The 14,585-nt window shown below is 32.7% G+C and overlaps 2 protein-coding genes across 2 annotated transcripts in view; both read right to left on the bottom strand.

The window, feature by feature from the left end:
* Positions 1 to 260: 260 nt before the first annotated feature.
* LOC127732825 (uncharacterized) overlaps positions 261 to 14,585 on the bottom strand; it is a 38,482-nt gene continuing 24,157 nt past the window's right edge. The window contains exon 3 of the mRNA XM_052242004.1: positions 261 to 3,218. Within this exon, the coding sequence (XP_052097964.1) occupies positions 395 to 3,208 (2,814 nt within the window). The 5' untranslated portion in view covers positions 3,209 to 3,218 and the 3' untranslated portion in view covers positions 261 to 394. The remainder of the gene's footprint in view (positions 3,219 to 14,585) is intronic.
* The window catches only part of LOC127732826 (uncharacterized), an 89,068-nt gene continuing 79,672 nt past the window's right edge, over positions 5,190 to 14,585 (bottom strand). Inside the window, exons 12-18 of the mRNA XM_052242005.1 lie at positions 13,245 to 13,274; positions 12,025 to 12,054; positions 11,519 to 11,548; positions 10,316 to 10,345; positions 9,387 to 9,425; positions 8,539 to 8,575; positions 5,190 to 6,233 (exon numbers count right to left, since the gene is read on the bottom strand). Coding sequence (XP_052097965.1) covers positions 5,482 to 6,233; positions 8,539 to 8,575; positions 9,387 to 9,422 — 825 coding nt within the window. The 5' untranslated portion in view covers positions 9,423 to 9,425; positions 10,316 to 10,345; positions 11,519 to 11,548; positions 12,025 to 12,054; positions 13,245 to 13,274 and the 3' untranslated portion in view covers positions 5,190 to 5,481. The remainder of the gene's footprint in view (positions 6,234 to 8,538; positions 8,576 to 9,386; positions 9,426 to 10,315; positions 10,346 to 11,518; positions 11,549 to 12,024; positions 12,055 to 13,244; positions 13,275 to 14,585) is intronic.

Genomic DNA, 14,585 nt, shown 5'->3' with positions numbered 1-14,585 from the left:
AACCTCAACACCTGCACATGCTGATATCCAAAAGTATATTAGCCTATCCCCAACAATGACATTCTTTGACTGTGACGTTTACCTTCGCCCTATCGATGAATCCATATTGTCATAATATCTTAATAAGAAAATTAATTTTATGAAGACATGAGTTATTAATGTTATGTCAAATCAAACCGATCTGTAATAAAAGACAACCAAATATTTTACTATAAACTATTGCTTTATGCTTCTTGAAATATCACAAATATATGTTAAACTTTATATGCCAGATCTTTTATTTACTACCAAATGTGTCACGTGTCTCTTTTGTTTGACTTCATTGAGCATCATAACACTGATTCTCATCAATGTAGCATTCATTTAAGTCAGATATTCGAACAATAAATGGTTCTTATGATTTCATCAAACGATGGTATTTTGATTTAAATGCGGAAAAAGAACGGTCTGCAATACGTCTGGATGTACATGCGGCCTTATAACGCATATATGCATCTTTCTCAGATTGTATTTTCAAAGATATAATAAAGTCTAGGATCTCAATTTCGTTACTACTCCATTTCATAGTTAGTCCGGCTGGTAAATGTCGTCTTCCGTCTTTCGTTATGTTCTCATGTTCGATTTTGGGAGGTTCTTCTGTACTAGAGTCATCTGAGTCATCCTTGTTTTCTGTGGATATTCTATTATCATCGTCTGTTAAATCGTCTTCTGATGAAACTGTGCTAATCTTAGTTACTGGTTCTGGTATAGATAATTCTAAAGATGAATGCAATCTAAAAATATGCAATCTATGAATTGAATTAAGCCTAAATCTGGAAAGAATTTCACGACTTTGAAGGACCGACTCGATTTTTGGAATGATAGTTAATATTCTATTGTGAAGCTTTGAGAACTTACAATAATGAACATACCAACGATTTTGTAAAAGTCCTATACACGAAAGATATGATATTACCTGTAATAACACATCGTTTGTTGCAGAATAATCGGAGAGTTTTTCAAGTATGCTGCACATCCATGGAAACGTAAAATTTTCCTGTACTGACAAATATTCTCTAAACTTTGACATATGCACTAAACCTTCGTTTTCAAGAAACCAAATAACATCTGTTGAGAACTGACTTGCTTTAGCTAACACAGAGTTTTCATTGCTATACCCTGTTATTCGTACAACTCCGTTGTTAGGCCAGTGCATTTTGCTATTGTTTGCTCTATCAGTAAACCGAACATCCGGAAAGTAATTGAGTTTAAAATGATTAAATCCAATCTCTAAAACATCAACAGGTTTCATTTGCAGCATTTCGATGAATTCAATAGCTCGCCAAAAAACAAATGGTGGTTTATAGATTTTCTTTCTACAAAGTCTTCCACACAAATTATGTACAGTTATTTGTCCGGCTAGAACAGCCCAACATGGAAGGTCCTGTGTTCTTAGATCCGATAAAAGTGAGCGATCACATTTGGCTATACGGCTAGGATCTGTCTGTAAATCGTGTATCAAAAGAATCACTGACCGAATACCAACAGCTATTATACCGCCATCCATCACACCGGAAAAATTTACAATTTTTTTAATGCTTTGCTTTTGGCATTCATTTAAAGCCCAAAATGTGAGAGGTGGCAAGGAACATTCATCAAATGCGCAGGCTGTAGCATCATCAAGGCATAAAAAGCCTTGTTCCCAAGTCGAACAACGACTTGGAAAACAACCTCCTGGTCCTAAGTTTATTCCAAAATTATTATCTGCTGCACTGTTAGGTCGACCTTTAAATAATATTTCACATGCAAGCTCGTACTGGTAACATTTCCAAACGTTTAAAAATCCACCCATTTTACAATTTTTGGCATAAAGATCCCTTAGAGATTCTAATAAATATGTTCCTACCATGCGAATAGATTTTGTGAAGCTAAAGTCTTCCTTGTATAAGTCATTAATAATTGGAACAATGATTGGATACTTTGTTAACAGGACTGATAGTGCACTTTTTGATATATAGCTTTCAGCACATAGCACATTCTCTTTTTTGGTTTCACACACTATTTCAAGCCTTGCGTTTGATATTCCTAATTTTAGTATATTTTCCTGTATTGACGTTAAATAATCAGATGCTCTGTTTTCAAGAGCTTTTTGAATATTACCATGTAATACACCACACGAAGCGATACATCCGAAGACGGGATGGATAGAAGATGAACTCATATGTGGCAAATCGGCATACATTTGCAAAAACCGCAATGTCTCAGGGCATGTGCACAACTGTCTTAAATCTCTAGAAATGTCAATACTTCTGCCGTCTAAATTTGTCTGGAAATTACAACAGGAGCGAAAACTTAGTGACGAATATAAAGATCCACGATCACCAATTATGTCCTGTATACCGCTTCGTGACCAAAACAGGTTTTGGTTCAAAATTGGGGATGACAATGTTACGGCCGCATGTATCGTTGTTGATGCGTTTGCAGTATCATATTCCGTAATTTTCATAGCATTGCTATTTCTGTCCCCAAAACGGTGGGCTATGATGATGAATTCAAAATTTTCGTCACGAGGTAGAGAGTTTTCCGTTTGGCATAAGAGATTTAAGACAAATTCCCTGTCATCTGGTAGGACATGCCAGGTTCTTATATCAATTATCTTGTTTTTCTTGAATGTATTTCTTGTAATATCTTGTTCTGGCAAAGCTTTGCATTTATTTGCTAATGATGTCCTAAAAGATTCGTAAAATTCAAATTGCAAGTTTTCGATTTGTTGGCGGCTGTAATTCTTAAATAATCTCATTGGTCCGGGTTTTGGTAACAAAGTAATCAAAAACTGAAAACCGTGGTCGCCTACAATTTGTATTCCTTGGGTCCATCTTAAGTATTGTAAAGCTTTTTTATTGTATACTTCCAGTTTTAAGTGTTTTCGTAATATATTGAATACTGGCATCATACTGTTTCTTCCACGCGGTAGTATATTCAAATAAGAAAACGGAACAAGGATGTCTTTCAAAGAGGAAAAAGTTGCGACAATACCATCTAAATCATATTTTTGATTCAACCAAAGTCGTTGCGCACACGCTGTAATTTGACAATCACGTAGAGTAAGATTTGAGTCTCGTTTTAATATTTCGCTAGGGGAAAAGTTTGATCCTAAACACAGTTCATATACAGAATCGGCGTTTTCAAGTCCAGTTTGAATTAAAAGTCCATTCAAATTAGATTCCATCTTCCATTCACTAAAGAAAAGAACATGACATATAACATTATTGTTAGATGAAAGGTACACACAAAGTAGTTAGCAACAGTCAGTAACAATACTTAATGCATTTAAAGTGCCTAGTTTGGCTTTTTAATGATAACACATCGTCTAGACATACATTTGGTGTTCAACGTTTGCTTCTTTTTCTACAACTGGTACTAACTGTTAAAGACTGACATTGATTACTGCAAATGGCAAACACATATTTTCTTGTGACATTTTTATTTTAACTGATTAAAGTTTTTTGGGGGATTTTCTACATAAAAATATTAACTGACTAAAAGTTTTACAGAGCTGTTACTTATACATGTTGACGGTCAAACTATATTTGAAAACGATATGACAGGTAATTTTATAAAATTTCCAAATGTCATTAATTTGTTTTTTTGTTTTTTTTTAAAGGAAATTAAACAATTGTTAGTGTTTGAAATATAACAAATATTGTACCACAATATATCAAAGTTGAAATAATGTCAGGACTGAAAATATGTGTTCGTTATTTGTCTGAATCACATCACAATCTTAAAGGAAAATAACTGAACACATGTCACTCGTTTGTTTTATTTAATCAGGACATTAAGCGCAAAGCACTGTTTGAAAAATTTTCATCAAGCTAGTGTTCTTCTCGAATAATTTATACATTTAGTTAGCAGATGAATTTGCTCTATGCCTCCGAGGCCTATTTGTATTCTAAATTTTGAAATTTGCACCCTAATGTCAATTTTAGCTTAATTCATAATCTAAAGTAATAAGAAAGGATTAGACCATAAGCATCACATTTTATTTTAAATAATGAACAATAGGCTAAATAATGTCCTAAATGAACATTTCTTTAAGTTGTAACTTATTCAAGGGGAGTAAATTTCATATTGAAGAATGTGGTTACAATTAGTTTGGACAAATTGCTATGAGTTTCTTTGTTTTTCTGTTTGTTTGTTTGTTTGTTTTGGTTTGTTTTTTTGGTTTGACCTGTCATGTAATGTTGACATTTTAATGTTTTATTTAACATTGCCATAAAAGCGGAAAGTTCGGCTAGCCACAAAACCAGGTTCAATCCACCTTTTTTTTCTTTAAATAACCTGTACCAAGTCAGGAAAATGGTCATTGTTATATTGTGGTTCGTTTCTGTGTGTGTTACTTTTTAGTGTTGTGTTTCTGTTGTGTTGTAGTTCTCCTCTTATATTTGATGTGGGTCCCTTAGTTTTAGTTTGTAACTCGGATTTGTTTAATTTTTCGCATTCGATTTATGAATTTCGAATAGCGGTATACCTTAAACGTATTAAACATTTTTTAGAATGTTAGGTCCTCAGTGTCTTAAACTTTCTACTTTATATTTGACCTTTCAATGATGTTGATTTGAGTGTTTCTGATGAGTCTTATTACGTCAGTCGTAATATAAATCTAATCCTAGTACATGTATTGACAGTACCGAACTCCGATGCAAACTCAAAAAGAGAAAAGCTCGACTATCTCAACCAAAGGAAGCACTAATTAATAACTGTCATTAATCATGTCAACAACCATTCCCTCATCGATGATGTCTTTTGAACTTAAATAATTGTTAGCAATTTCTATAATTAAGTTGTGTCATAGATTGTTTTTCCAACTAAATTGCATTATTTCTGATTATCAATTTGATTGTAGATTAAACAACATTTAAACACAGTCACGGTGATAATTCTTTAATATTTACTCATAATATTGGAAAGGTCACCACTCTTTAACTGCACAATAACAATATTTCAAAAATGAAAATAAACTCGAAAGCAAGGCAGAACAATACAAATATAACAATTCACTTCAAGAAATAGTATGCAGTTAAAACAATATTTTAGTTATTTTTGATATAAAGTAAATGGAGAAATACATTTCGGACAATATTTTTGACATAATAAAATGTAAGATTGCTGAAGTTCAACACGATTTTCAAACAAACAATAATATGGAAAAAATTGAATCATGCACACTTTAAAATGAATAATGTTTTATTGTTATCTCCTGATCAACAGTTTTATTGTAGATTAAACAACATTAAAACACAGAAACAGTGAGAATTCCTTAATATTTAATCATAATATTTGAAAAGTCACCACTCTCTAACTGCACAATAACAATTTTTCAAAATTGACAATAAACTCGTAAGCAAGGCAGAACAATACAAATATTACAATTCAAATAGAACGTTATTGTTATCAACCAAATAATAAAAGAAAGGAATTTATAAGTAGACGATCTGTAATTCACTTTAGGGTTTGCTTGTGAAGATTGTCTATTTTAGTGCAAACTCTCACAAAGGTATGGGTTGCCTCAATCCATAGACCTCTCTGAATCCCTTCCTTATAAACCTTAAGTTTAAAATCTTGGGCCCTTGAAAAGTCAGGTAGATCGATTCTACTTTCTAGAAACTCTAGGCCCGCTGGATTGCTCTTTTTCCAGGACCATCTTAACAATAACTTTTTTTTTGTTTTTTTCACTCCCTCATCAACTGCTCTCTTTTGTGATGTATCTTCAGCATGTTCAGTGATCAGGTTTGTTGACATCGAAACAGGGGTGGACATGATAGTCATCGGTTCGTCCACTGACTCATCAATATCGAATGAGTTGGTTGGCATGAAAGCTAATGTACCGCTGGTGATAATGTCTTCAATTATTTTTGGTATCCCAGCAGTAATATCGTTAAATTTACGATCTATATCTGTCACTTTTTTTTCCAATTCCTGTATCTTTCTTTTGCTGCCCTTGCTTTCTGTTTCGATTTGTGAAATGGTTGTTTCCATCGAGTTGACAGTTGCTGTTAAATCATTAAATCCAGTATCACAACCCTGTGCATTCCTGTTAACCTCCTTCTTTACTTCATCGAGGTGGGCTCTTAGTTCCCCAATTGCATTATTACTATACTGTTTTCTGAATTCTGTTAACTCCTTGTGTATGTTGTTTTCTGATTTTTGTATCTCATACTTAACTAGGCAATCAATAGCCTCAAGGGTTACACCTAGAAATAAATAGACGCAAAGTGTGTTACAATAGGCCAGAAGAGCTTCCTTGATCTTATATGATAACTAGAACTGTAAGCAAAAATTACTAGATATAACCCCGCTGTTCTTACAAGTACCTACTTAACAAGTAGTTGTTCTCAATGGACGATGACATTATATTATGCTAAATGGCCAAATTTCAACGGCCTGGAGTAACATTGTTCATGAACATCTATATCTGATGATATAATATTATATATCAACTTCCACATGTATATAACAAACAAAGACTAAGGAGTTACAATGATGAAGTACATACTCGATAGAGTAAAACAATTTAAGGACAGAGGTCCATACCCCATGGAAAACTCAATTGACAAGAACGTCCTACATTCATGCACACCTGAATATGTGAATCTAGCAATATACATACTTACATGTATATTTAACAAACCATGTCAGATACGTTGCTATGACAAGCATAGGGTCAACATTTCGATATCCAAAGGGCTATAACTCATGTAATAATATACCAGATCATCCTAAATATAGCGATTTTAACACATAACGGTTAGTGGGACAAGGGACAGACAGACGGACATACAATGTAAAACGTATAGAACTACATGTACATTAGAACGTGCGAATATAACAATGTACAAACTTTTATGTGTATCCAATAAGACTAGTCAGAGGAGTAGCGATGGCATATTTCATCATGGATAGTGTCAAAATTGCAATGTTTAAAAAGGCCATTACTCATGGAAACTCAATGAACCGGAACATTCCATCAACATGTACATATGAATATATGTATCTAACAATATACCCACATGCATGTGTATCCAACAAACCGTGTCAGATGAGTTGCGATGACAAGCTGTCTACTTCAAAAGGGTCCACATTTCTTAGTCCGAAGGGCCATAACTGAAGAAGAACTCAATATACCGGAACATCCTACCTATAGTGATTTCAACACATCATGGTCAGTTATAAATATTTTCGAAGTCTGGACATAAGACATTGGAATTGGTCCGGATAATGTGACAGACAGGCGGACAGACAATGTAAAACCTATACAACCCTGTAACCTTGTTTGAGTGTGGGAATAACTAAGATCATGTGAGTCTGTATGACTTACCTGAAATAATCTATTCTTTTGGAGATTGTGATGATGCTCAATATTTTTTTTATGCGTGGACGGGTCGGAACCATTTTGATTTAAAATAAGTGGTTCTGCTAGCTTTTGGGTGTTTTTTTTTAAAGTAACAGCACCCACCATCGATCAAGGAGGATTTTGCAAGACATCTTTTTGAAAGGGAACATATGTAGACCATTCACTCAAAGTTTAGATTGAACCGGGTGATACCAAGTTGCTCAAGACAAACATATCTTCAAATATAGTGATTTACTATATGCTAATATTTGAATGGTTCTACACTAGTCATCTTTTTGGTGGGGTCAGGAGGGGATTTCTATATGCTAATGTTTGAATGGTTTTTCACTAGTCATCTTTTTTGGTGGGATCAGGAGGGGATTTCTATATGCTAATGTTTGAATGGTTTTACACTAGTCATCTTTTTGGTGGGGTCAGGAGGGGATTTCTATATGCTAAGGTTTGAATAGTTTTACACTAGTCATCTTTTTTGGTGGAGTCAGGAGGGAGATTTCTATATGCTAATGTTTGAATGGTTTTACACTAGTCATCTTTTTTGGTAGAGTCAGCTTGCTCTACGGTGTGAGTCAAGGCTCCGTGTTGAAGACCGTGAGTTAAACTGTAATGGTTTACTTTTACAAATTGTGACTTGGATGGAGATTTGTCTCATTGGCACTCATACGATATCTGCTTATATCTATGATATTCTAGTTTTTGCCCCGCTCGTGTAAATGCACTCGACTCCTATCTTAAATAACAAGGATTGCTAGTTTACCTAACAAAGTTAGATGGTTTTTCCCCGAGCACTCCGGCTTTCTCCGCTAATAAAAACTGGCAGCCAGGAAACAGCCAAAATGCGATGCTTAAAAGTGGCGTTAAAACACCACAAATCAAATCAAAACATTATGATCAGCTGTAATGCACCTAGTAACAAACGTTAATGTGTACTAATTACTTCCGTTAATTGAAACAATTTCGAGATTGCAAGTGTTCTTTTTTTCTGTAGGACATACACTGTATTAGAAAAAAATCCACTTCTTCTTTTTAAGACAACTGCACACGATAAAATAATTTCAAAGGTCAAGGCAAAGAACATAATTTGATGACCAAGGTCAAGGTAATAAAGTTGTAATAAGAGAAAGAGATAAAAATGGTTTGAGGCTTACCTTCCTCTAGATCTTCAGGGTCACTCTCTGCTACGTGCTAAAATAAAAATTTAAACTGTATAGTTTGAAAATAAAATCATTCTAACTAATTCAATTTCAATAAAACTGAATAATATACACATAGTAGACATGTGAAGACATGATTCACACTAATAAGTGGTTTCATCTTTGAATGGCAATTGTAAAATATACAGATACAACAAGTGACGATATTTGACAATTTTAAACATCAAAAACATGACCAAACACAAACAAGTTGGAGCAAACACAAACACGAATATGGGCATAACAACAACACCTTAACTAATCTCTGTAAAGCACAAACTCATCAATCGCATTGTAATATATATATATACAAGTCTAAATTAAAAACTACGTTCAAACCTATGAAAAACCGCCGATTTTATACGTGAGCATATAAAACAAATTTCGTTGTAGGAGGGTCTAAATACAGCACAAACTACCTAAAATTTACATTAATGAAACTTTCGGTGGCCGGGTGTTACCTTTCCTCGTAATTTTTTATCTAGCTTCGTAACACAGTACACGATATATAAGGCATAAGGATGTAATTTTTACAGATCAGCTTAATCATCTGTCTTACAGGAATTTACTAACTAATGTTTGATGCAGTCATAAAAATAGTTCTATTATAAGAACGTTTGAACCAGAAACAACTTGTGCAAACATATTATATATATACAGTTGAGTTCTAGCCAAACTCTCACGGTTCTATCTGGTTACTTTTAGTGTGTTTGAAGAAGTGGTACCATTAATGCATTCTGTATTTGTTATATTTCTTATCAGTTTTGTAAAACTAAAAAGGCAGTATAGTATTACTGACATACCTCAGTTTCTCTGCTTCTGTCATTTGTGATATCCATATTCTGGAAAAAAAATGATAGAATTCATATCATCGACGAAAAGCTACTGTTCTTTTCAATGTAGATATCAAATTAGATTGTTTGCGGTATAAAGCAAAAATTTAGAATAAATAAAGTAAGGAACAAAAGTTGCATATTTTTTTCAACATTTAATTCCAAATTATCTTACTTATCACTCCCCCCCTCTCCAGTTTTAGTTGGTTACGTGTTTCTTAGTTTTTAATTATTCATGCTGTGTCGTGTGTATTATTATTATTATTTGTCTGTTTGTTGTTGTTTTTTTTTTTTTCGTTTTTTGCCATGGTGTTGCCAGTTTATTTTCGGTCTTTGAGTTTGAATTTCTCTTTGGCATAGTTCGGCCCTCTTCAATTGGTCTGTCGATACAGAGCACAAACAGAAAAATTCCCCTTCTGTTTAATTATAGATATGAATTGTATCAAGTAGCTTAATTTCTTTTTTTATTCTAAGACAATTCATAGGGTTCAGCCTATTGAAAGCATAAAACATACAATATAAAAAAGTAGATGTGGTATTAATACCAATGAAACAACTCTCCACAAGAGACCAAAATAACACCGAAATTAACAGTTATAGGTAACTGCAGGGCCTTCAACAATGAGTAAAGCCCATACCGCATAGTCAGCTATAAAAGGCCCCGTAATGACAATGTAAAACAATTCAATCGAGAAAACTAACGGCTTAATTTATATAAAAAAAATGAACGAAAAACAAATATGTAACACATAAACGACAACCACTGAATTACAGGCTCCTGACTTAGGACAGGCACATACATACAAGTTTGTTTTCGCAGTGAAAAGAAAGATAGACAAAGGCAGACCAATAATCAACTAGTATCATCTGTTTGATATTTTTTTTTATTTTAGACTTACCACTGGTCTCTCTTCTTCTATATTTCCTTCCTATATAAACCAAAGAGAACGAGTAAATCAAAAGACGAATGAAAATTGTCACTTAATGTCACAAGTAATTATTTAGTTAATGATGTAATAAAGATCATCAATAAACAGACCTATTTCCAACTAGTATCATCAGTTTGATACCTTTTAATTTCAGACTCTAAGTTTACATGTGCATGCCATATTAGGCTAAATGTTACTATGCTATCGTAATCAACGTTACTTAGCCGCGTAGACAAAGGCATCTATCAAATAGTTCCGATCTACGACGCTTTAAAGGTTTTTGATTTGTTAATGTATCCATATAGAATAAAACATCAGGTCTCCATGCTGTCGTTGACACTTGAATCGAAGTGTGGTTACACCGTGAGGTTGCCACATGAACCAAGGCAGACCGACGACCAAACAGTCCCCGTCTGCGACCCGAAATTTGATGCTACATGATATTCTGTTTTCTTTTTATATTCTTATAATAATAAGAATCTGTTTTCTATGTAGTAGTTGATATATTAATAAAGTGATATGGGGTAAAAACCAAAGAGACAACCACAAACTCCTCGTGAAAATACTTGAATGGTGAGCACCAACACAGAAACTGGAGATATAGGCTAAATGATTGCTCGTCAAATAGGTCTTTTTATTTTTTTACTTTACAATTGTTTTTGCACGAAAACGTCACAAAAAAAACCCTGTCTTACATCTTTCAATAAAGTTATGGAAATGAAAATGAATTGTTCTAATTAACCATTGTACTCAAATAGCACAAACGTTACTTACCACTAAATTTGGAAAATACGTCTTAACCCTCTAAATTCTAAAACCGGAATGAAATGTATATTATTCAGCATATGGGAAATGCTACTCTTTTATTGTCGTTGATATGATTTTTTTGCAATTTTTTTTGATAGTTTGACTATTGTCTTTTCAGAAGTATTTAACTTTTTCTTTGCAATTTAGCAACAACACAAACACTGGAAAAATAAAAGTTAAATTATCGTCTTTAAAATTTGGTAATTTTATTCTTCACTTTTAACAATCATTTTTGCAATAAACGTAGATATATACATGCTTTACAATTTTGTTAGTAAATTTACTCAAATGAGAATGAACAAATCTTGTTTAACTGTTGTATAAAGTTTTTTACATATTTTTTACTAATAATTAAATGTGACTTACCACTGGACTCTCTTCTTCTGTGTTTCCCTCCTGTAAAAATCCAAGTGAGACGAATAAAGGTAATTTTTTAGTCAATGTTGTAATAAAGATCACCAATACCTTTCGAAAAAGAAGTAAACAGAAAATACGATCAAATACTTTGAATGTCTACACTGGAATGACAATTTAAGCATTGAGCCTATGGGAGGTACTTCTATATTATCGTCGTTGATATGATTTTTTGCATTTTTCTATCGGCTGACCCTTTATCTTTTGAGAAGTATATAACTTTTTTTCTTTGCAAATAAGCAACGACACAGATACTGGGGAAATATAAGTTCAATGGTTGCTCTTCATAATTGGTTAAATTTATTCTTCACTTTTAACAATCATGTTTTGCAAAAAACGTAAATAAAAATATGCTTTATACTTTTTTAGTAAATTTGCTGAAATGAGAATGACATTGTTTTTTAACTGACGTATAATGTTATTAACACATTTGTTTCCAATAATTAAATGTGACTTACCACTGGTCTCTCTTCTTCTATGTTTCCTTCCTGTATAAATCCAAGAGAACGATTTAATCAAAAGACGAATAAAAATTGTCACTAATTGTCACAAGTAATTATTTTGTCGATGATGTAATAAAGATCATCAATTACTTTTGAAAAAGAAGTAAACAGACCTATTACCAACTAGTATCATCAGTTTGATACCTTTTAATTTCAGACTCTAAGTTTACATGTGCATACAATATTAGGCTTAATGTTACTATGCTATCGTAAACAACGTTACTTAGCCTCGTGGACAAAGGCATCTATCAAATTGTTCCGATCTACGACGCTTTAAAGGTTTTTGATTTGTTTATGTATTCATATAGAATAAAACATCAGGTCTCCATGCTGTCGTTGACACTTGAATCGAAGTGTGGTTACACCGTGAGGTTGCCACATGAACCAAGGCAGACCGACGACCAAACAGTCCCCGTCTGCGACCCGAAATTTGATGCTACATGATATTCTGTTTTCTTTTTATATTCTTATAATAATAAGAATCTGTTTTCTATGTAGTAGTTGATATATTAATAAAGTGATATGGGGTAAAAACCAAAGAGACAACCACAAACTCCTCGTGAAAATACTTGAATGGTGAGCACCAACACAGAAACTGGAGATATAGGCTAAATGATTGCTCGTCAAATAGGTCTTTTTATTTTTTTACTTTACAATTGTTTTTGCACGAAAACGTCACAAAAAAAACCCTGTCTTACATCTTTCAATAAAGTTATGGAAATGAAAATGAATTGTTCTTATTAACCATTGTACTCAAATAGCAAAAACGTTACTTACCACTAAATTTGGAAAATACGTCTTAACCCTCTAAATTCTAAAACCGGAATGAAATGTATATTATTCAGCATATGGGAAATGCTACTCTTTTATTGTCGTTGATATGATTTTTTTGCAATTTTTTTTGATAGTTTGACTATTGTCTTTTCAGAAGTATATAACTTTTTCTTCGCAATTTAGCAACAACACAAACACTGGGAAATAAAAGTTAAATTATCGTCTTTAAAATTTGTTAACTTTATTCTTCACTTTTAACAATCATTTTTGCAATAAACGTAGATATATACATGCTTTACAATTTTGTTAGTAAATTTACTCAAATGAGAATGAACAAATCTTGTTTAACTGTTGTATAAAGTTTTTTACATATTTTTTACTAATAATTAAATGTGACTTACCACTGGACTCTCTTCTTCTGTGTTTCTTTCCTGTAAAAATCCAAGTGAGACGAATAACGGTAATTTTTTAGTCAATGTTGTAATAAAGATCACCAATACCTTTCGAAAAAAAAGTAAACAGAAAATACGTCCAAATACTTTGAATGTCTACACTGGAATTACAATTTAAGCATTGAGCCTATGGGAGGTACTACTATATTATCGTCGTTGATATGATTTATTGCATTTTTCTATCGGCTGACCCTTTATCTTTTGAGAAGTATATAACTTTTTTTCTTTGCAAATAAGCAACAACACAGATACTGGGGAAATATAAGTTCAATGGTTGCTCTTCATAATTGGTTAAATTTATTCTTTACTAATATGCTTTACAATTGTTTAGTAAATTTACTGAAATGAGAATGACATTGTTTTTTAACTGACGTATAATGTTGTTAACACATTTGTTTCCAATAATTAAATGTGACTTACCACTGGTCTCTCTTCTTCTATTTTTCCTTCCTGTATAAATCCAAGAGAACGATTTAATCAAAAGACGAATACAAATTGTCACTAAATGTCACAAGTAATTATTTTTTCAATGTTTTCATGAATACCTTTTGAAAAAGAAGCAAACCGAAAATTCGTCCAAACACTTGTAATTCCTACAATGGAATGAACATTTCAACATTGAGCCTATGGGAGGTACTACTATATTATCGTTGTTGATATGATTTTTCGCAATTTTAAAAAGGCAAATCTTTTTAGAAGTTTATACCTTTCTTTGTCTTTGCAATTTATCAACAACACAGAAATTATGGATAATAGTAAAATGATTGCTTTTCAAAATTCAATCATGTTTGCACAAAAATCCTTTCTAATTCGTAGGTAAAGGACAAGGTCAATACAGACGAACTTGTTTGGCCCCAAAATACAGCAGTTTTACAAAATACATTTAGCTATGTATTGGAAAGTAGAATACCTTTGTTTTATAAGTGTTGTCTGTTTTGGACAAAGCAAACACACATGTATCGGGTACAAGCATGATAGAGTCCTATATAAAGTCATATATACTGCATCTGTGCTAATTGCATTGACCGTATATTCAAATGTGCCTCGCTCTCTACCTGTTTCTAAACTTGCACAAATAACATTGATATTTTGAGACAATGCATGGTTATTCTATATATACAATTACTGAAATCTTCAAAATTTTAGCATCGTTGTTAATTTCTTAACGGTTTCAGTCTAAAAGATGAGTTGTCGCATTAGTGCTCATTCTTAATAATTTAATGTAATTTGTATTTTATGATGATATATAACATATATATATAGGTGAAGAAGGAAAACGGATGCGGCTAC

Source organism: Mytilus californianus, unplaced genomic scaffold (assembly GCF_021869535.1).
Source record: "Mytilus californianus isolate M0D057914Y unplaced genomic scaffold, xbMytCali1.0.p SCAF_28, whole genome shotgun sequence".
Lineage (NCBI taxonomy): Eukaryota > Metazoa > Mollusca > Bivalvia > Mytilida > Mytilidae > Mytilus > Mytilus californianus.
Note: the sequence above shows the minus strand (reverse complement) of the source record. Positions and strands in the feature narration are given on the sequence as shown.